Raw genomic sequence first — 23,371 nt, forward strand, 5'->3', positions numbered from 1 at the left:
TACTTGCGAGCAAGCGCCTTTCCTTGCGGAATAAAACGTGGTCAGTTAAGGCCCTTCTGCAAACCTGTCAATTGACCGCTGTTATTATGGTCACTTTAGGGTTGCCATACAGTGGTACCTCGGGTTAAGAACTGGAGGTCCGTTCTTAACCTGAAACTGTTTCTGTTCTCATCCTGAAGGTACTTAACCCGAGGTACTATTTCTGGGTTAGCGGAGTCTGTAACCTGAAGCGTCTGTAACCCGAGGTACCACTGTATATAGAAGAGCAAAATAATTATATATTTAAAAAGAGGACTTTGCGCCGGCTATTCAAAGCGAATAAATGCAATTTGTCTCAATTTGTTACCCTCCCCTTTAAAAAAAAGGGGGGGGCACGTAGCAACCTTTAATTATTATTGCAAGTGAGTAGCAGCCCTCGGAGGGGGCTTTTACTCGCGAGCGCAGCATAGGATCGGGTCCGCACGGAAACTGAGTGGGTGGGACACCTCTACCTGCGGGCAATAAATTGCAACCAGCGCTGGGCGTCCGAGGGGCTCCTGGCTTCGCTCGGCTTCCCAGCGGCGAGGCAACGTCCCTTTGACAAGCGAGGAGGAGGAGGAGGAGGAGAAGAAGGAGGCTCCGGGGCTCCGGCAAGCAAAGGCTCCCCCGTTCCCCCGCGGGTAGCGGGGCCCGGCGCGCTCCGCCCCGGGGAGGCCCGAGCAAGAGGCCGCGAGGAGCCGGTTTGGGGGCGGCGGCGGGAGAGGCGGCGGAGGCCTCCGGTAAGAGGGGGAAGCCAGCCGCGGGTCCGGCTTCGCCCTCCGCCAGCGACTAGGCCTCTCCCCGGTAGGAGGGTCGGGAGGGATGCTGCTGGGGGACGCCGTGCAGCGGAGCGGGGGGCTCGGCAGTCGCCCTTCGAGGCCTGCCCGGGGAGGCGGGGGCGGGCGGGGGAGGGAGGGGGCGAAGCGCCGGGGGGGGGAATGGGGCTGGATGGACTATGGGGGAGCGCTGGCCGGCCTCTGCCCCCGGGGGTGGGTTTTGCCGCGGAGAAGGTTTCGGGGCTGTAACTGTGGGCTTCGCCGGGAGCACCTGTGGGGCGGGGAAGAAGGGGGAGGTGGGTCGGGGTCGTCGGCGTGGTTGGGGGAGGGAGGCCTGCTGGCCGGAATCATCCCTAGGAAGCCGTGGACGGTCTTGATCCCCTGCCGCTGCCCGCTGGGGTGGTCTAGGGCTTTAGGGGGTGGGTGGCTTGACTGCATGGTTTGGGGGGTGGTCTAGAGGTGCAGGGGGTGGGTGGCTTGGGGGTGGTCTAGGGCTTTAGGGGGTGCGTGGCCTGACTGCATGGTTTGGGGGTGGTCTAGGGCTTTAGGGGGTGGGTAGCTTGGGGGGTGGTCTAGGGGTGCAGGGGGTGGGTGGCTTGGGGGGTGGTCTGGGGCTTTAGGGGGTAGGTGGCCTGACTGCATGGCTTGGGCAGTGGTCTAGGGGTGCAGGGGGTGGGTGGCTTGGGGGTGGTCTAGGGCTTTAGGGGGTAGGTGGCCTGACTGCATGGCTTGGGGGGGTGGTCTAGGGGTGCAGGGGGTGAGTGGCTTGGGGGTGGTCTAGGGCTTTAGGGGGTAGGTGGTCTAGGGCTTTAGGGGGTGGGTGGCCTGACTGCATGGTTTGGGGGGTGGTCTACGGCTTTAGGGAGTGGGTGGCTTGACTGCATGATTTGGGGGTGGTCTAGGGGTGCAGGGGTGGGTGGCTTGGGGGTGGTCTAGGGCTTTAGGGGGTAGGTGGTCTAGGGCTTTAGGGGGTGGGTGGCCTGACTGTATGGCTTGGGGGTGGTCTAGGGGTGCAGGGGGTTGGTGGCTTGGGGGGTGGTCTAGGGCTTTAGGGGGTAGGTGGTCTAGGGCTTTAGGGGGTGGGTGGTCTAGGGCTTTAGGGGGTGGGTGGTGTAGGGCTTAAGGGGGTAAGTGGTCTAGGGCTTTAGGGGGTGGGTGGCCTGACTGCATGGCTTGGGGTGGTCTAGGGGTGCAGGGGGTGGGTGGCTTGGGGGGTGGTCTAGGGGTGCAGGGGGTGGGTGGTCTAGGGCTTTAGGGGGTAGGTGTTCTAGGGCTTTAGGGGGTGGGTGGCCTGACTGCATAGCTTGGGGTGGTCTAGGGGTGCAGGGGGTGGGTGGCTTGGGGGGTGGTCTAGGGCTTTAGGGGGTAGGTGATCTAGGGCTTTAGGGGGTGGGTGGCCTCACTGCATGGCTTAGGGGTGGTCTAGGGGTGCAGGGGGTTGGTGGCTTGGGGGGTGGTCTAGGGCTTTAGGGGGTGGGTGGTCTAGGGCTTTAGGGGGTAGGTGGTCTAGGGCTTTAGGGGGTGGGTGGCCTGACTGCATGGCTTGGGGTGGTCTAGGGGTGCAGGGGGTGGGTGGCTTGGGGGGTGGTCTAGGGCTTTAGGGGGTAGGTGGCCTGAATGCATGGCTTGGGGGTGGTCTAGGGGTGCAGGGGGTGGGTGGCTTGGGGGGTGGTCTAGGGCTTTAGGGGGTAGGTGGCCTGAATGCATGGCTTGGGGTCTAGGGGTGCAGGGGGTGGGTGGCTTGGGGGTGGTCTAGGGCTTTAGGGGGTAGGTGGTGTAGGGCTTTAGGGGGTGGGTGGTCTAGGGCTTTAGGGGGTGGGTGGTCTAGGGCTTTAGGGGGTAGGTGGTCTAGGGCTTTAGGGGGTAGGTGGTCTAGGGCTTTAGGGGGTAGGTGGTCTAGGGCTTTAGGGGGTAGGTGGTCTAGGGCTTTAGGGGGTGGGTGGCCTGACTGCATGGCTTGGGGGGTGGTCTAGGGCTTTAGGGGGTGGGTGGTCTAGGGCTTTAGAGGGTGGGTGGCCTGACTGCATGGCTTGGGGTGGTCTAGGGGTGCAGGGGGTGGGTGGTCTAGGGCTTTAGGGGGTGGGTGGTCTAGGGCTTTAGGGGGTGGGTGGTCTAGGGCTTTAGGGGGTGGGTGGTCTAGGGCTTTAGGGGGTAGGTGGTCTAGGGCTTTAGGGGGTAGGTGGTCTAGGGCTTTAGGGGGTAGGTGGCCTGACTGCATGGCTTGGGGGGTGGTCTAGGGCTTTAGGGCAAGGAAAGAAGCATGTTCCTTAGCAGTGGAGAGGGTTTGTGGTGGTGTTTGTATGGGTAACGTCACCCTATGCGATGGAAGAAAGGGGATAGTGGAAAGTATAATGGGGTTAGCACTCTGTGGGGCATAAGCAAGGCTCTGCGTGCGGATGGTTGCCTGACACAGGGGTCTGGTTCGCTTAGTGGGTTTATGTGTGGGGGTCTTTATAGGCTCTGGAATCCCTTTCTTGTGCAAGAAGGGTTTGCTCTCTCTGGACCATGTGAGGATAGCTCTGTGTGGGGCTGGGTTGTGGGAGACTATGGCACTCACTTGGCTCCATTTTTATCCCCAAAACAGCTCTGAAGCAAGTTAGACTGGGAGATTGTCTCATGACCACCCACTGAGCTACATGGCTGCGTGGGGATTTGAACTCGGGTCTCCCCAGCCCTAGTCTTCACACTGTACAGCCACTACACCACAATTGCAGCAAAGGCCTTTCCTTGAGGACATGAGTGGGCCGTGGTAGTAGAGAGGGTTATTTGTTGCCCTAGAGGTGTGAAAGAAGGATCAATGTGCAAGCCCTAGGAGAGTGGAGTGGGCCAGCACTCTGTGGGGTGTGAGACATTATTAGGATTGGGCTGTGGGGATTAGAGGCCTCTGGAATGGATTGTGCTGCTTTCTGAATTGGCTCAAGGAGTCATGGGCGTTGGGGGGGGGGAGAAAAAGCACGTTGAATAACTTTAGGGTCTGTCAGCTCTGTGGTGCTGGGGTGCAGGAAGCTGAGGACCTGTGGAGTGGTCTATGGCTGCATTACTGTGTATAATTTAAAGAGGGACTTGTTGCTGTATGAAAGAAGAGCAAGAAAGCTCTTTGGAGCAAGAAAGCCGTTTGGGCCTAGGGAAATAGTTGAAGCCTGCTCATGACTTGGGCTTGGCCGTGTAGGGTGTGTTTGCCTCTGCATGTGTTATTAGAGCTGTATGTGAGAAGGACCGCATGTGCAGTGTGTGTATGTTTGGGTGCATGTGCTGCAAGATGAGGATGTACTGAGAGGCCCACTGATTAGAAGTGTTTGGGTCACATATATGTAATGTGGAAATGCTTCAGGGTGGATTGAAGGAAAAAGAGCTCAGCTTTCTATTTTTGTACATAGGGCAATACCTGGGGGAAGGTGTTATTTGGGGGTGGGCTTAGGAAGCAGCAGCTTATCTAAGGGGAACATAATATATGTGGATGAGGAAGAAGAGGTGTTGTGAAGTCCAGTATTGAAAGCTGAGGGTAGTGGAGGTCTCATTTTATGGATAATAATAATAATCTGTGGGCGGCTTCCACAGAGACCAAAAAATACACTAAAATGTCACACATTAAAAACTTCCCTGAACAGGGCTGCCTTAAGATGTCTTCTGAATGTCAGATAGTTGTTTATCTCTTTGACATCTTATGGGAGGGCGTTCCACAGGGCGGGCACCACTACCGAGAAGGCCCTCTGCCTGGTTCCCTGTAGCTTTGCTTCTCGCAATGAGGGAACCGCCAGAAGGCCCTTGGTGCTGGACCTCAGCGTCCGGGCAGAACGATGGGGGGTGGAGACGCTCCTTCAGGTATACTGGGCCGAGGCCGTTTAGACTCAGGTATACTGGGCCGTGGCTGAATAGACTCAATTTGTGGGAACTTTGTTTTACAATTTACTCTAGTGCCTTTCTGTGGCATATACACCAGAGGGAGCTATGCCCCCTTTTACATATGAATTGAAGGAAGCAGATGATTGAAGACTGCATATCTAGATTGAAAGGAGGGATGGATTTATATGTTATGGGAAGCAGGAACTGGTATCTCCAAGTATTGATAGGGTTTAGGAAGAGCCAATGTTAGGCTTGGATTGAGGAGAAGGGTCAAATTTCTGCTTGACTATGCTTGATCACATAATAGAGTGATCTTGGTTAATCATAAATTGGCATAATATTGGCCTAACTGCCATGACCCCACAATATTTCCAGTGTGTGTTTTAGTCTTTTTTTGCCTCACCGAGACCCTGGGGAGATAAAAGGGTAAAAATAAAACCAAATAGCTCCTTAATTTTATTATCTTTTAAAATCCTTCAATAGAGTTATCAGTTTAACTAACAAAAACACACTAAGAACAGCAAAATTCACAAGAACAGCACTCAAAATTCAGAGTAGATAGGACCAGTAAAATTAGTTTAAAAGCCTGGAATAATAAAGTATTTGATGGTCCCAAAATAATTTCAGAATAGGTGAAAGGCAAGCCTTTCCACAAATGGCCTGCCACAAGAAGGGCACAGTTGCTGAGAATACTCTTCCTGCTTGCAGAAGAAAGGGCATCATGTCATCCTATCATATCAGCAAATGTAATGATATTTTGACAGTGATGGGTCCCTGTATAAGGGATGAGAACGGTGGTTAGGAGGAAGAGGAGCATCAGGGTGTTTCTGTCTTGTCTTTTTCTAAGGCTAAAGTAATATAAAGTACAGTTATGTAAAAACAGTATGCCATCCTTGAAGATGCACAGAGTTGGGTGGACAGATTCTGGAGAAGGGACTGTGAAGATGGAAGCAAAATAGGATGCCTGTGTTTAGGAAGAAGGGGTTGAATTGTGTTACAACCCACACTGCAGCATGACAGTACTAGTGCAAGTCTACTGCTAACCGCTAAAAGGTCAGTTGCATTACCATGCAGTGTTGCAGCTGGACCATTATGGTGCAGGTTGTATATAGCTTTCACTATAATCTTCTGCTCAGCCATAAATTCCTCTCCGGTGTCTACCATCATGCAGTATTATTGAAGATAGGAACAAATTTCTTTTTGATTTGCTTCATAAAACTTCCTCTTCTGTTTGTGGAACGAAAGTCCTAACAGTCCAAGTTTACCAATGGGAACCAAGATACAGGCAGATGAGTCTGCTACTGTAGTTGAGGTTTTCCCCAGCATCATTGGACACTTACCAGGCTATCGGGAAGTTATTTATATGTGCTACACTCCAATTCTCTTCTGTGTGATTTTAATTTTTAAGATAGGATGCTTTCTGGTTATTGTTTTGAAGTATGGCAAAGGACATTATATAGCCCATTTCAGCGTTGTGTTTGAACTTCATTGGGTGTATGTGTTTTACTGGGATGTTTATTAAGAAGCAAGATAAGCAGCAGCACATGTGGGTGTACACCTGTGATCAAGGTGTTTTTTTAAAGGATGGGAACAGGTGATTGCTTTGCCAGCAGCTGCATTTTATTATTTGCTCCAGTTTCCCTTGAGTCTTGTAATTTGGACCCTGACATCTCAGAAGAGAGCTGGCAAGGATTTGCCAGTATACTTTCCCTAACACATTAATATAGCAGAAGGACTAGACTGAGGAGTATTTTGTTATGCTCTGACTTGAATACAAAAAAATTACATAAATCTGTTGAGAACTATGGCATTTTAGGAGAGAATCCAAACTATACAAATCAGAATATCATGATTTCTAGTGCAGAGCTTAAAGACAAACTAGAGGACTGAGAAGGGAAGCATACTACAGTGTGGAGGAATGGAATTCATGACTTGTATTCTGAAAAGCCAGAAAATCTCAAGATAAAAAAAAATGACTGGATTATATTGCCTTTCGAAGTAAACTGCATTCCAAGGTGTGTAATTAATTATAGCATGGAGTGTGAGGAACAGATTTCCCTAAGTTATGTTAAACTAAACTTGGAGTGTAGACCTCTCATGCACTTGACCTTTGTTATAAATGAAGCAGTAAATACACATATACAGTATGTGTATCTTGCCTTGAAACTTGACATAGTTGTGAGTGAATTGTGGAAGCATTTCTTTGCCATGTTAATGGAAACTAGTTCATCCATGTAACTGCACTGCTTGACTTGACTGTGGGTTGTCTAAGAAGACAGAATGGTTTTTGATTACTTCAGATGCTCTTTAAAAGCAATAGTCATTTTATTTTTAACAGAAAAGAACGTTTGACTTGTGCAGTTTACATGTTCTCATGTATTGGAAATAGCTTAGTTAAGTCTAGAGACTTTTCCTAAAGTACCCATTTGCTAGAATTACTAAGCTGTGTTTATATATATATTTGTAGATGTGTAAAGTTTCAGAAAGCAGTTTTTGTGTAGTTTGTTTCAGACTTTGTTAAAATATTTTTATACCATTTCCCCAGCAGTTCAATTTTAATTTTAAAGAGAGCTTTGGATACATTAGCTGCAATTCTTTCATGGCTATTAGAGCTTGAAGGGTGTAGTCCTGATTACACTTGCTAGGGAGCAAGACCAGTGGAACTCATTTCTGGGTAAACATAATTTGCAACGTGCCATGAGTGTGTATTTTATCTTACTTGGTTTCTTGGTTATCTTACTGGGTTTCTTTCAAATTGGTTCTTGGTTGGCATTCTGTGACATGCTTAGTGATTTATCCAGGAGTGGTGTGTATTTCAGCTGCAAATGCTTTTTTTGTATCTGCATAGTTTTTTATGTGCGTGCGTTTTGCTGGGAGTTTGGATTTAATTTCAGACTCTTCCGTAGTTCAATAAGAGGTCCTATTGGGACTGTGTGTTGTATTTAACACTCCTCACAGTGTGTATTATATCTCTTCCCTACCAACACTTTAGGATGATTGTATGCCATTTCTAAGATGACTGTATATCATTTTAAAGATATTTTGTGCTTTTAGAAGATAACCTTTAAAACAGCAAACAAGCAAGGTTGCAATCGCAGTGAGCTCCATTGAAATAAAAGGCCCTTCATTCAAAGTAAATTTGCAAAGATAGGGTCATTCTTCAAGAGCAAACAGTTTTAGGTCTAAATGTGCCTCTAATTTTAATTCAGAAAATAGTGTACTTGTCAGAAATTTGGAAAACACAAGTCCAGCTTGAAAGAGGCTGGTATGAATGACAGCTGTGTTTAATGTCACCTTGCACTGTTTGCATGGTGCAAGCAGCTGATCCTAGTAACTATGTAGAATATAAAGGAGCATTCTTTATTTGCTCTTTATCATAACTGCTCCTCTTTAATTGTTTTTCTAAAGGACCTCTGGACATCATGAACCACACTGTAGTATATGATACCTCAGAAACTATGGAGTTCTGTGCTTTTCATCGACTCTATGTTATGCCAGTAATGAAAATGACAATCTGTATAGTGCTTCCAGAACCCACCGGACCTACCTACATAGTCCCAAAGTGGGAAGTGATTGAAAAGCTGAAGAAAATGGTTTGTCCAGACCGGTTCGCCAGTGTTAAGGTTACCAAGAACACTAAGGGTTTCATTCTGTGTGAGGGAGAGGCAGACACCAATCGCGTGTTTTGTAGGCTGAAGGAGAAGCTTCATGGCAAGATGATAAACCTCAGTGGCTTCAAAGATGATTTGCAAGTGGTTGTCATGGAGCCACCTTCCAATCCGCCAGCTCCTCAGGAGTTGGAACCCACTAGAGAATTGCCAGAGGAAGACTTAGCAGAGCAAAGCAAGGATAGTCCTGGTTGCATCTATTTGGAAGGATTGCCATGCAAATGGTTTGCAGTGAAAGGCTCAGGTAGTGAATCACCAAGGAAAGATGTCTTGAGAGCAGTGTTTGAAAATTTTGGGAAGATCAAGAACATAGATATCCCTATGCTTGACCCTTATAGGGAAGAAGTGGGAGCACGCATGAATAATTTGACTTTGCGTTCCCTTTTGAACCTGCGGACATTTGAAGCTTTTGTCCAATACCAGGAGTCCTCATCTTGTTCAAAAGCTATGGAGACATTTAAGGGAATGAAGCTGGTGTTTAAAGGGGATGATGGAAAAGCTCTTGCATGTTACATCAAGGTAAGAAGTATTGCTTAGGAGTAGCTATTTTTAGTCTATTGCTGTAAAAACTACCAAGTCTTATGCCACCTGAAAGGCTGGCAGTTTTATTTTGGCATAGGCATTATGAACTATTTTCTACCATAGGTGGAAGTGCCTAGTGATGTGGAATCTAGTCCCAAGAAAGGATATGCTGAATTAAATTTTTCATGCATCTGATGGTGGGAGTCATGTTCCACAATTAATCTGCCACCCTTTCAGGTGGCACCAGAGTTTTTGTGTTGTGCCAGGGATGGGGAACCTGTGGCTCTCCAAGGCTGCTGGGCTACAGCATTTGTCATCCTTGACCAATAGCCATATTGGCTCAAAGTTGATGGGAGCTGCAATTCAACAACCTCTGGAAACCACATGCTTTAGGAAACAGGAGTCCTTCCATTTGTGGAAGAGTCTTGCAGAAGCCAGCACTAATGGAAGAGGAGGTGAAGAGATGTTTGCCTATCTCTCCTACAACCTCCTATACCCACTTCCATGCTGTTGCAAGGGGTCTCACAACTCATTGGAGCAGAACTGAAGAGCACAATTCACACACACACACACACCCCGCTGCCATATGGTTTTGACAGGTTTGGTCTTCTTTATATGGGGCATCTGCTTCCATATACAGAAACTTTGAATGATTACTGAGAGTAAATCACAACTTCCTAAAAAATATGCATTTTTCTGGGGCTACCTAACTGGAATATCTTTCAGCATTATTTCCATGTTTGGTCTTTAATGGGTATACAATTGCAGCTTTGAAAATAATTTCACTTTGTTCACCTCTTAGATTACTTGGATTTGATTTTATTAAATGTATGTAGCCTAGTTACACGGACACCTTTTAGTTCTTTTCATTTTCAGCACTGTGGTTTTTAATATGGGAGAGGTTTGAAAGATGCCCAATTCCCATTTTAAAATTGAGGACAAATAACAGCTGGTTTTCAGAGCCTTAGGGATATCCCATGGGTACCTTCACATGACACCTGTATTCTGTTTACACCCTATCCCAACTGAACCTTTAAACTGCCTTTATAATTCCAACCTCCAGCTCCAAAAATAGAAGCTTGCAGTGTGGCATAGGGACCAGGTGGGAAGTGTTTGTGTTCATGCTGGGTTACAGTCACAAGCAGTTATTTCTCAGTAGCACAACTTCCTTTACTTGAGCATGAGTCTCCCTGCCACCCGTATGTCATCTGTGTTGGACTGCATAGCAAAGGCCTTCTTTCTGGTATGGAGATAGTTGAGCCAAAGTGGTTTAGGGAATGTCCCGATGTTGTTAAGGCTCCCTGTGTTCTATTTGAGATCTTGAAATTGGCTCTGGAGACCTTGTAGATTTTGTATGCTTGAGTGAGCGATACTACAATTTGTACTTCTTTGATTTTTAAACAGGTGACGTCTGATACTACTGATCATTTCAGTGATACTGCTGTAAATCAGAGAAACCTGGAAAAAATAACTCTGCAAGAACTAGAGAGAGGGCGAAAGAGGAACGAAGACAGAGGGGGGAAAAGGACTGAAAGGTGAGGAATCTCTGTGGCTTTTTCTTTTTTCTCTTAAAGACAAGATTGAGCATGCCCTGTTAGTGGGGAAACTGAGATAAGAGGATTGTTTTTTGTGGCTGTGAGGGCTCCATACCTTTTCTTTGCATAATGGCAGCTGACATTGTGTACCAAAATCAGCTGGACCTTGTGACTTACCTAAGTTTATGCAAGGAGAGAAAATCTGCATACTTTCCCTTTTTTAGCCATTTTATTAGTTAAGAATAATTCAGATTTTGTTTAGTTATTGGGATATCTATGTGAGATAATGGAAAACTTGCCCCCAAGTACTTGAAATCTTTTCCAGACACCTTTCTGCCTCCCGAGATTTCAGCAGGCATTTATACATAATATGCTCGTTGCCATGAGGGCTAGAAACATTTCTTTTAAAACAAATAATAATAATAATAATAATAATTAATAATTAATAATAATAATAATTTATTATTTATACCCCGCCCATCTGGCTGAGTTTCCCCAGCCACTCTGGGCGGCTCCCAATCAGTGTTAAAAACAGTACAGCGTTACATATTAAAAACTTCCCTGAACAGGGCTGCCTTAAGATGTCTTCTGAATGTCAGGTAATTATTTATCTCTTTGACATCTGATGGGAGGGCGTTCCACAGGGCGGGCGCCACTACCGAGAAGGCCCTCTGTCTGGTTCCCTGTAGCCTCACTTCTCTCAATGAGGGAACCGCCAGAAGGCCCTCAGCGCTGGATCTCAGTGTCCGGGCTGAACAATGGGGGGTGGAGACGCTCCTTCAGGTATACAGGACTGAGGCCGTTTAGGGCTTTAAAGGTCAGCACCAACACTTTGAATCGTGCTCGGAAACGTACTGGGAGCCAATGCAGATCTCTCAGAACCGGTGTTATGTGGTCCCGGCGGCCACTCCCAGTCACCAGTCTAGCTGCTGCATTCTGGGTTAATTGCAGTTTCCGGGTCACCTTCAAAGGTAGCCACACGTAGAGCGCATTGCAGTAGTCCAAGCGTGAGATAACTAGAGCATGCACCACTCTGGCGAGACAGTCCGCGGGCAGGTAGGGTCTTAGCCTAAAACAAACAAATGAAAGTTGAGTCTTGGGAAATTAATTTGTTTACCCGTTACTAAAATGTGTGCTCCTGTAGCATTCACATAACCATGATTATTTTACTGTCTTCCCTAAAGTACATTTCAGTGTAACTGATAAAGCTGAAGGACTTTTAACAGAAGGCTGCAAACATCAAAACACTGTTTCTCACTTCATGTTTTATCTGCAGCTGTTAATAGTGCTAGGTGCCATCCCAATCTCCAATCAGCGTGAGATTCCAGGGGCTCCAGGCACTTAACCCAGGGTTTGTGTTTTCTTTTGGAAATGAGGCACAGTGGGGACTGTATGTCTTTAGGATATATGGTTTATTTACACATATATGCAGCCTGAACCTACGATGGAGGGGTTCACAGCATTAACACCCCAAGAGGGTCTTGCTTCTACCATAGCCATAGCCTTAGATTTAGTAGACATCAAACATTGTGCTCTGCCTCTCTAGCTTTCCAGTCTGCAGCTAGATCATATCACTCCTAAACTCTGCCTTCCACAGACACCCCCCCCCTTCCTTTGCTCTCCTTACTAGGAGGCTAGCTTGGTTTGAGTAGTTTTGAACACTTGCTAGTACCTGGGATTTGAAGACTCTGGCATCCACAAACTCAAAACAGTATCTGTAGGTGTAAACGTGATAGTAAAGACATCTAGATTACTGGAGAAAACTAGCAAGATATAAACAGTCCAACTTTTGGCCATGGGATTACTATCTGGTTACTAATTTCATGTCCTGCTATTCAAAACATGCTTCTATCAGATAGTAGTAGTAGTAATAATAATAATAATAATAATAATAATAATAATAATAATAGATCTATACCCCACCCATCTGGCTGGGTTTCCTCAGCCACTCTGGGCGGCTCCCAACAGAATATTAAAAACACACCAAAAAATCAAACATTAAAAACTTCCCTATACAAGGCTGCCTTCAGATGTCAGATAGTTGTTTATTTCCTTGACATCTGATGGGAGGGCGTTCCACAGGGCGGGAGCCACTACCAGGAAGGCCCTCTGCCTGATTCCCTGTAGCTTTGCTTCTCGCAGTGAGGGAACTGCCAGAAGGCCCTCAAAACTGGACCTCAGTGTCCTGGCTGAACGATGCGGGTGGAGACGCTCCTTCAGGTAGCTGTTATTGGGCGACTGAAAATCCAGCAGACTCCAAATTCTGCCATTTTACTGTTCAAAGACTTCCTGATTCTGCCAAGGGGAACAAAAAAGGATATTTTTGCCATTTTAGCTTTTGGTTATATAGCGGCATGAATTTTTCCATAGATGCTTAGTTCTTTTCTATTAGTTCAGAGTTGCCTCCTCATGGTAATTAACAAATAGAAACTTTCCTTCAGTGAAAGGGCAATATGTCCTTTGCTTTACGTTAAGAGATAACAAGTGGCGGTTCTGTATGAGGATGAACCTTAGGCGCATAGTTGTATAAGACCTTTTTTGCAATTTGGTTTGTTTTATCAATTGCTGAAATTCTGTATAACAGCATTATGCCTACACTGAAGTTAGATCAATTTTTGTGAGAGAATATAATGTAATTTGGTTTTTAGGTTTTGCTCCTGAGTTCAAAGATAAATGTGTGTCACCACTTGTTTTCTCAACCTTCCTTGGCTCTCCAGAGGGCTTCTTCAATGCCAGATTGCATCTGAGCACATATGTTCTTATTCTGCAGGGAGCCTTGGGCTCCACCTTCTTTGTTGCATTCAGAACAAAAGTTGTTATGCCAAAAGACTGAAATAGTAACACTAGATTTACGAAACTCTCAGCAAATTCAGCTTTTGCAAGACTTTATTTCACCCCTCCCCTTTTTAAAGACTATTTAGCAATTAGGATATAAAATGCAGACCCTCAGGCCCAGGGATTTCCGGTTACAGGTAATTTGCAACGTACGCTCATTAAACTTGTGTGCGTTTAGCTTTATGAGGTAGGCAAAAAAAAAAAATTAACAAAGGCAGGGCAGAAAATGGGTGGGTGTCTGGGGAAAAAAAGACTTGGGCAAGCCCAGTTGCAATGTGTTTTGACTACACACAATTTTGGCTTTAGGTGCTACCCCTGGTACATAGCCCCTCCATACATTGAGAGCCACCGGTATGTACAGAAGTCCGAGTTGGCTGCGTGCCGAAATTGTTTCCTAGAAAATCAACAAGGATTTCACAAAATATTTTTTCTCATCAGGAATCGTTCAGGTCTATAGAACCCTTACAAAATCCTTTCTGCAATGCTTCTTAGGCTTTATGAGAACTCTGGCACACTTTCTCCGAATTAAATTTGGAGAGACGTGCTTCATTCATGCTCCTGGAAAAGGTCTACTTTTATACTATGTTCGTTACAATTCACCTGCCTTTAGAAGGGCCCTCCTAGCTAGAAGACGGCAAGGTCAGAGCAGTGATTCATGCACAGACACAACAGACCTCTCAGACCAGGACGTTCTATGTTACTCCATGAGGAGTGGTAGAATGATCCATTTACACCCAGTGACAGGTTAGGAGGAGGAAAGATCAGAGTAGTGACTCACACAGATACCAGAAGCATCCTCTTCTGTGGCTGGGTACTTTTGAACTCACAGGAGCATTATATATGCTCACGTGACATACTAGCAGTTTTCACACAGCGCAGAGTTTGGGAATTAGCTGCTCTGTTCAGTCTGCAGTAGGGCTCAGCAACTTACAAGGCCAGAACTGCTTAGAACTGCATTCTGTGCCTTGAGACCATTTTTTCTGGCCTGTGGAGGCATAGAAATGTTGACTGGAGGTTAGGAACAATGATTAAATTGAAAGCAAAGTGGTCTGTAGCTCTGACTGTAAAAAAGAAGAGCCAAGGTCAGCAAATGCACAGGGCCTCCAGACGAGTGTCTTATTTCTTTTCTTGAGCCAGGGAAGGTGAAAGTGTTTGTATACAATCTGCTAGCTTTCGTAGTGCATCTGAGCACTCCCTGAGTAGTAATAATGATGCCTGTTCAGGAGTGATGGGGAATAATCCTAGCGTTTGGCATCATTATAATGAAGCCAGTGAAGGGCGGAAGAAAGTTGTTAGGTTATCAGTATTGCAGGTATGAACACACTAACGGAGGAACATTAACGACATGTAGAAACTATTCTGTAAGAATTGGGGAGAAAAGTTTAAGATGGGTTTCTTAGCTTTTTAAAAAAGCAAATATAAGTGAACATGCTATACAGTGGTACCTCGGGTTACAGATGCTTCAGGTTAGACGCTTCAGGTTACAGACTCCGCTAACCCAGAAATAGTACCTCAGGTTAAGAACTTTACTTCAGGATGAGAATAGAAATCGTGTGGCGGTGGTAGCGGGAGTCCCCATTAGCTAAAGTGGTACCTCCGGTTAAGAACAGTTTCGGGTTAACAATGGACCTACAGAACGAATTAAGTTCTTAACCCGAGGTACCACTGTACTAGATTTTTATTTACTAATCATTTCGTAAAATTTATAGACCGCTTGATTGTAAAAAACAACAACAACAACAACAACAACTTCAAAGAGGTTTACCAAAAGATAAAACAAGAAAATAAATAAAAACCACAAGCATGCTTTAAAACATAAAGTTAAAACACACATCACCTCAACTTTCTAAGCATCTGGGTAGGCTTGCCTAAACAAGATGGTTCTTAGTGTGGTATGCTGTGGCATGATTGCTGACTGCATTTTCCAGCTCACATGTGAGGGAAGCTCCATGTAGAGTGCATTGCAGTAGTCCAGTACACTGGTACCTCTGGATCTGTTCCGGAGCCCCATTTGCATCCAGAAGCGAATGCAACCTGCATCCGCGCATGCGTGGGTCACGATTCGCCACTTCTGCGCATGTTCGTGACGTCATTTTGACCGTCTGCGCATGCGCGAGCACGAAACCTGGAAGTAGCACGCTCCATTACTTCCGGGTCGCCGCAGTGCGCAACCCGAAAATACTTATCCCGAAGTTACTTCAACCCGAGGTATGACTGTATTGATGTAACCAACGCGTGAACTACTGTGGCAAGGCTTTCGCAGCCCAGGAATGGCCACAGCTGATGAACCAGCTGTAGTTGGTAAAGGGCCTTGCCAGCTGCTGAGGCTACCTGAGCCTCCAGTGATGTAGGTGGATCTGGAAGCACCTCAGTGTGTGAACCTTCTCCTTCAGGGAGAGTGCAACCTCATCCATGGTAGAAACTGACCAATTTCTCAGACAAGGGTGCCTCTGTTTTGCCAGGATCCAAGCTCAGCTTGTTTGTCCTCATCTATTCCACTATTTCCCAGGTTCATTGTATTGGCATCAGAAATGTATTCAGTGCAAATTATCCTTGCTTTTCAATCAGTCCAGGAGAACCATATCACTAATCTAAAATAGCAAAAGCAGTGGCGGATCTAAGCTTCAGGGACCCTAATCTTGGAGGGTCCCCAGAAATGACTTTAGCCACACATGTACAGTGGTACCTCGAGTTAAGTACTTAATTCGTTCTGGAGGTCTGTTCTTAACCTGAAACTGTTCTTAACCTGAAGCACCAGTTTAGCTAATGGGGCCTCCTGCTGCCGCCGTGCCGCCGGAGCACGATTTCTGTTCTTATCCTGAAGCAAAGTTCTTAACCAGAAGCACTATTTCTGGGTTAGCGGAGTCTGTAACCTGAAGCGTATGTAACCTGAAGCGTATGTAACCCAAGGTAGCACTGTATATAACATCCCTCCCATAACTCAAAAACTATAAGGCATAGGGTTTTTTTTATTCACACCAGTGATTTTGACATGTGAGATAATCTGTCCAGTACAGCATTTTTAATCAAAATCTGAGATGTAGCAGTTAACTTTTAAAAATACACACACCCATATATATATATATATATATATATATATATATATATATATATGGTGATCTGCCACGGAATACCCCGTTGAAGATAATAGTGGGTACCCAGACCTCGTTACTGATTGTGTAGGGGCCCGCATTAACAGTTCAAACTTCCAAAATGTAGGTCTGCCACTGAGCAAAAGTGCCACACCGTTGAAGGACCGGGGGGCAGGGACAGGGTTGGGAGACTAGGTTCATTATTGTCATGATAAACCATGGTTTATGGCAGTGTTTGAAATAGCTCATGTAACTTTAGATGCAGTACTGGGAAATGTTAGGACCAGAAGATGTTGCAAGAGAGAGCTGCCCTGAGGTTCTTCAAACATTTTGCATCTCCTTAGAATGTGTGAAGTATATATGTTTACATTCCAAAACACAAATTTGTAGGAAGTGTTCTCTCTTGTGTCCAGATTTCAAGGGTGGAAGCCCTTCCTGTTGCCTCCTTATCTTCCCTTCTACCTTGCAAGGGTTAAAACTGTAAAATTATTTCCCTCCCACACCTAAATTGTCCCATATCAATAATTGCCTAGAAAACGACGCGATGATGAAGAAAAGAAAACTGGAGAAGGAAAGAGGAAGCATAAGCACAAGAAACATGGGCAAAGGGAGATAGAGTGGGATACAAAACGCCAAAGAAAGCAGCGGAAGGTAACAGATGCGGAAGATTTGTGGACAGAGAAGATGCCCAATTGGGAAGAGAAGAAACACGATATAGCTCAGAAAAGGGAGGAGTCCATGAGGCTGCTTTCCTTGCTCTTAAACAAAGTAAAAGTAAGGATATAATTTTCAAAATATTCTAAGGGTGTTTTTTAAAATGTTTTTTTTTTTAAATATATGTAATAAGTTGTGGAGAACTGTAGGCATATATGATAGCAGAGTTCGCCACAAGTGGGCAGCAGGTTTCTCAGTTTCCACATCCAAGGCACACCACATTTTGATGCACTGAACTGGGTGCGCTGGGAGATGCTGACTCTGAGAATGAAGTGATTTAAGTAAACTCCTCAGCAAGATGTAAGGCTTTTGATAACTTCTCCTTTTCATCCTGTGACAAAGGATCATGCAAATGCTTGTTAGTGGAAGTTCTCTTTTCATATAGGAAATTGCTGTGAATTATTGAGGTGGGGCTGAAACTCGCTTTCTTTTGTGGGGTCATTATTTTAGTAGAACGACTCCGAAGTTATCATTAAAAAAGCGAAAGCAAATAAACCGGCAATCTGACTATTGCCCATGGCAAGTGACTTTCATTAATAATTATTTTCCCTCTGAAAACAGCAAAATCAAGCTGGCTTGTATCTTAAAGGCTATGATTTGTGCAGCTTTGTGAGCCTTTTAAGATGTGGTTTGAAGTGAATTGGCATTTAAAAAACAAAAAACACAGGTTTCCTTTCTGGAAAAATTGAACCGCCTCAAACAGCAGAGACAACTCCCACAGTGAATGAAGTCTTAAGTGTGTTTCCCAAGCCGTGTATTTTGGGTCTTGCTAAGACTGGCAGGGAGGGAGGCAGATTTCACCCATGAGGTACAACCCACAGGGAGGTTATGCATAAGTCCCTTTTTATGGGGGTGGGGACGAGCTGTTAAAACACAACAATGCTTTTATGCAGCTTCTGCATTTTAGTAGAATCACTAGGACAAAGTAATCCATCCATGTTGTCCTCCAATTGTTCTTGGACTCCAACTCCTGCAATCCAAGGCCATTTGACATGATGGGAGTTGTAGTCCAAGAGCTTCTGGCCACACACCAGGTGCATTCTGGGTTGTTTGACCTGGGTGGGTGGATGCCATTTGGATTTCCTGTCTTAGGCACTGAAGGGTCTTTGACTAGCCCAAATTGTACATAAAATCATTTATCATTAGGCTTTGCTGATTTACCGGTATTTGCTTTCTGCTCAAGTCCCTTGTTCTGTTGCGCTATAATTCTTTCTTTTATCCCCCCACCCCTAAGGACGTTGCACAAGCATCCGAGCAAATAGGGGGCCCTCTGCTGAATCTTGAAATCAAAAGGGAGAATTGCTCCTTTGCATCTCAGATACAGAATGCACCAAAGGAACAAGTAAACTGCCTTGGGCAACAAGAGTCGAAGAATAAGAGAGAATCCAAGTGTCAATCAGCTCAGTCGGCGGATGCTTTTATTGAGGAGAAGCAGCAGCAGCAGCAGCAGCACATTCCATTTAAGTTGCCTGCATTACCTGATCCGTTTTGGAGAAATACTTTGAACAGGCCAATTGCTGAAACCATCACCACCTACGTAACACACAGGCCCCATGACAGCCACTCATTTGGGTGCTTCCCTAAAGCTTCCAGGGAGAGAGAATTCAGGAAGCCCAAGGTATATGAAACTGATGAATTCACACATTATTTACTCAACTACTATCAAACCCCAGAATATGCACGGGACTTTCCAAGGGTGGATAACCCAGCGAATAAGTCTCAGTGGCAGAGGGTGGTGTATTTCAATAAGGACAGCTTCCAGATTAACCTGCAGAACAAAGATAGGCAGTGCATGACGGATTTGATTTGTGTACCAAATACCCAAGAGAAAAGCTCCAGGCGTAGTGATAACTGGGACGTAATGGATGAGGAACCTGAGGTTCTGCCAAAAAGCCAGGCATGTGCTAGGGAGTTTGCCAAAAACTATCGGGGCAAAGATCTGTCAAATGAGGCTGAAGAAGGAACGCTGCGTGGTAAATTGAATAGTCGTGTCCTAGTAAGTGCAACTCACGATAGAAAATCTGAAGCAGAAGACACTGAAATGGTGGCTATGGCATCACACAAGCTAGTTGGCCGTGTGAATAAATTGAAGGATGTATTGGAAGAGATCAGCAGTGATTCTGAATCCTTCAGTGAGGCCCTTAATGAGTCACGAAGCAAAAAAGAAAGAAAAAATGGTGGTGGCTGCAAGGTGTCACCCTTCGGTCAGAAAATGGTGAGAGATTTGTCGATTTCTGTCCAAAATGATTGTTGTGGTGCTCAAGGTATGGAATGCAGCAAACACAGTTTCTTCTCACGCTCTGAGTACTGTGACTCAGCAAGGCACTCCAAGCTAAAGCTTAGGACAACATACAAAAGAACCAGCAGCAAAGTAAGGGGTGAAGAACAAAGAGTCAAATGGACATCTAGTGATGAGGAGAGGGAAGCTGGTAGGAAGGACAACAGAAAGAGATATTCTGGAAACAATTTGTCTGATGATGAACCGCAGTTCTTTAAAGCAAACCATTGTGAAGAGATGGAGTCTCCTGGCAAGATGTCCCATCACAAAATGAAATGTAAAACTCATCACACCATGCCAGGGGCAGTAAAAGCAACAGATGCCACCCATTCGGGTGGGTCTCCTTTCCAAGAAGCTCACCCAAAGGCAGATAAGGGGAATGTAGACATTAATAAGACCGGTGAGAATGGGTGCGAAATAAATGAAAAGCAGAGAATTTTCAAGGCTAGCGCAAGAAGAGTGGTGTCAGGGCAAGAAGGAGAGGCAAGAGAATTGGTGAGATGGTGAAACAAGAAAGTGGGTGGAATAGGATGGGGGCAGCTTTCAGTTTTTGGAAGCCCTTTTTGGTGTTAATGAGCAGCTCCTGCAACGGGGACATTCTTCACTCCAGGAGGTTTTGCTGCAACTCCTGGTTTTCAGGGGACTTGCTGTTAAGAAAATAGGTGGAAACAGATTCCTGAAGGATGCCCTTTGTTTCCTGTCAAAACAATCCAATCCATATGCAGAGACATTCTGTGGAGGGGAAATTGGAAGAGGATGCTAACTTGGTTGGTCTTGGGGGGGTGATGGGGGTGGTTCTTGAAAGCTCAAATTAGGCCCTCTTAAGGACTTAAAAATAAATCACATTTGGTGATTTGGGTGCTCTGCTTGGGCTGCTGTGCATGCTGGCAGAGCACGAGAGGGCAGACACAGCTTGGCAAAAACTGGTCAACAGATTCAACATCTGTACTAATGACCAAATTTTTTTTTTTATTAAAAAAAGTTATTGCAGTGCATGATTGAAGCCATGTTGAATGGTCTACTCAGAATCTGAGCCAAGTGAAGTGAATGGTCCCTGCCGATTTCGGAGGGAGCCACAGAATATGAAAATGCTCCCTAGTAACTGTACAGTTAAAGGAGTTAGTTGAACAAATTGTTTAATTTATAAGATTAAAAAAAGAAAGTGCCTCCTCAGTGATTTCAGAAAGGGGATGGTGTGAGAGATGAAACATTTATCCAAAAGGCAGAGAAGGAACGTGTTTATAATTTACTGCAGACGTGGCAATTTGAGATACTCAAGCTTTTTTTTTTTTAATTATTATTATTATTTATTTTGCAAGAAGCCTTTTATTTATTTAGAAAGATTTATATGCCACTTAATCAGAAAACTCTGCAATTAGCATAGCTTAATCCAGCATTGGGCAGTATATGCTGTGTGCCAGATTCTGCTTCTCAGTCCAGACCCTTTTTGTGGCAGGTCCCTTTGGGTTTATTGGAATGGTTTGAGTAGAATAACAGGTGCCCTGGTTTGAATGGCTCCTCCCTTTAATTCTGCCTAAATCTTCTGCCCTTTATTATCCAGCCGAGGGCAAAGTTACACAGGACACAGGAGAGCCATTATCAGATTTCCTGCCATTCATTTCCCCCCCCCTTTTTCCTTTTGAAAGAGCAGTTTCAGGGTGCTCAGATGGCAATCATAGTAGTGGAGTTGGGAGGAAGTGCTTAGCCCTTCCCACCCCAGTCACTTTACTAATAATAAGTAACTCCCTACTAGCGTCAGGGTAAGGTGGAAATGTGGGCATGAGAGAGGTAAGGTTGGGCCCATATCTTATGCCCACCTTATATATATATATTTGGGGTGGTGGTGATGGTAAATACATAAATTGAGAGCGAGGTAAACATTCCATTCCCAGCTGTTTATTTTCCCCCACCTGTGCACCCAGCAATTTTTCCTTGCTTGCCAGAATTTGGGAAGATAGTGGGAAGCTCCCAGAGCCTGGTAAACAGACCTTGCCTTGTATTGGGGGGAGGGACAGTTCTGGGGGTTCCTGACTGCACAACTTTGCTTTTGTGCATGGGCACCTGGAACAGAACCCTCGCTTTAAGTGGCGGGCCAGTTGTATCTGTTTTTCCCCCCTGCCATGGGACAGAAGTCAATGGCAGGAGGGGACTATAGGTGGGAGGAAACAGCAGGGAAAGGGAGGGCTTAGCACCCCTAGAGCCCAGCATCCCTGCGCCAGTCAAAGCAGGATGCACCAAGGTTGCTTTAAAGTGTCTTTTTCTTTTTTCTTTTTTCCTTTTTTTAAAAAGCAAACTCATATCAGGAGACCAGGAACTCACACAGAGTTTGGCCCCCAAGTTAATTTATTTTGAAGAATAGGTGGGGCTTGAGAGGGGAGAGCTAAATTAAAATCATGGTTGATGTTGTGTGAGAACCAATGAAATTTCCCCCAGTCCTCTCCTAAATGTCACAGAATTAATTACTTTCATTTCAAAAGACAGAACTAGAAAGCGAGAAGTCCATATTTTCACATGTACTTCACAGGCTAGGGGTGCTGTACTTTGTATTTGATGGATCTGCTGAACAGGGAATGCTTTAAGCATAGCTATGTAGTCTGAGCCCATAGAAATTATTCTGTTCAGTTATTGCTTATAATTTTATGAAACATGGAACGGGCAAAACAAAGACCGTCAAGGACTACAACCTGAAACCATTCTACTGACAAGAATAGGCAGTTCCGAGGGCTGCAAGCTAGGTTGTCGCTTGTTGCACCAGATAGTCACAGCTGTAAGAAGAGGAACAAATTATAGTTTGAGTTTTTGCTTACACTTTTAATATGCTTTATTTATTTCATGTCATGGTAATTTTCATGTGAATAAGCGTTCCCTAGCATACCATCCATGTTTGTTAACCTCTGCTCCAATAAAGTAGTAATGAAGCAATGTATGCAGATATTTTCTGTGCTTAGATTCATGTTTTGCGTCAGGCTGATGGGTGGTGGCAATTTCCGCAGTCCTCTAAGCTTGTCTTTTCTTTAACGCTAACCTAGTTTGCAAAAATTGAATGGATTTCCCGATGCAGCCAACAAATGTTTATTTAATCTGAAAGTAATATTTTGCACTTGGGTTTTATTTATTCATTTAGATCATTTAGTGCTCTTCGGCCAATGGCTCCCAGAGTGGTTCACATACAATCAAGCTAACACAGTGCCACTGTAGGCTTATAATCCAGGAGGGTGGGAGAAAGGACACACAAGGGGAAAGGGACAGGGAGGGAAGGAAGAGGAAAGTTAAAAACCAAAACTCAAGCACCAATTTCTAAACAGGTGTGCTGTAATGACCAGCTGGCACAGTAAAAGGGTCTTCCGCAAAGCCAATGAAATGAACCGTGCTTCCTACCTCTACCACTGAGGCAACCTGATGGAATGGCTACCCCCAAATGGCAGTTAAGGGGAGAGGACAGTTGAGGGGTTCCATTTCCCCCTCTGGATCTTCACCACCCTGCAGTGAATAATACGTTTTACATGTGTGTGCATGTTTTTTAGTACACGGTTTGTACACAGTTCATTTTATGATGGCAAGCATGAGATGCAGTGCTGGGGAAACAGGCCTTCCTGCATGGTAATCAAGAAGGGCTTGTGGTATCATCATAATCCTGCAGCTCATATCTGCTGGAGGTTGCTGATCCTCTGCAAAGGGCAAAAAGTGGCAAAGTGCTCTCAGCGTAGGTCCCTTGGAAGCATTGCTGAACGTCTAACTTTATTCTGCCACAAACCAGCATAACCTAAATTAATAATAATAATAATAATAATAATAATAATAATAATAATAATAATAATTTTTTATTTATACCCCGCCCTCCCCAGCCAAGGCCAGGCTCAGAGCGGCTTACAAGCAATAATAAAAACAAGAAGAATGATTACAACTTAAAAACAAAAATAAAATACAACATTAAAATATTAAAATATTAAAATGTAGCCTCATTGCAGGAGGAGAAGGAAAAGAAAAAAGAAAGGGAGGGAGGGAGGGAATCAAATTGGCTCCAAGCCAAAGGCCAGGCGGAACAACTCTGTCTTACAGGCCCTGCGGAAAGAAATCAGATCCTGCAGGG

At 45.1% G+C, this 23,371-nt stretch overlaps 1 protein-coding gene across 1 annotated transcript; it reads left to right on the forward strand.

Annotated features, from left to right (window-relative positions):
• The first annotated feature begins 476 nt into the window (after positions 1-476).
• On the forward strand, positions 477-22,207 carry LOC114588973 (A-kinase anchor protein 17B). The gene is made up of 5 exons (XM_028714827.2): positions 477-822; positions 8,046-8,824; positions 10,232-10,362; positions 16,823-17,063; positions 18,238-22,207. Exons 2-5 carry the CDS (start codon positions 8,060-8,062, stop codon positions 19,786-19,788), a joined length of 2,688 nt encoding a protein of 895 aa, XP_028570660.2. The 5' UTR covers positions 477-822; positions 8,046-8,059; the 3' UTR covers positions 19,789-22,207.
• The last annotated feature ends 1,164 nt before the right edge of the window (positions 22,208-23,371 follow it).

Source organism: Podarcis muralis, chromosome Z (assembly GCF_964188315.1).
Source record: "Podarcis muralis chromosome Z, rPodMur119.hap1.1, whole genome shotgun sequence".
Classification (NCBI taxonomy): domain Eukaryota; kingdom Metazoa; phylum Chordata; class Lepidosauria; order Squamata; family Lacertidae; genus Podarcis; species Podarcis muralis.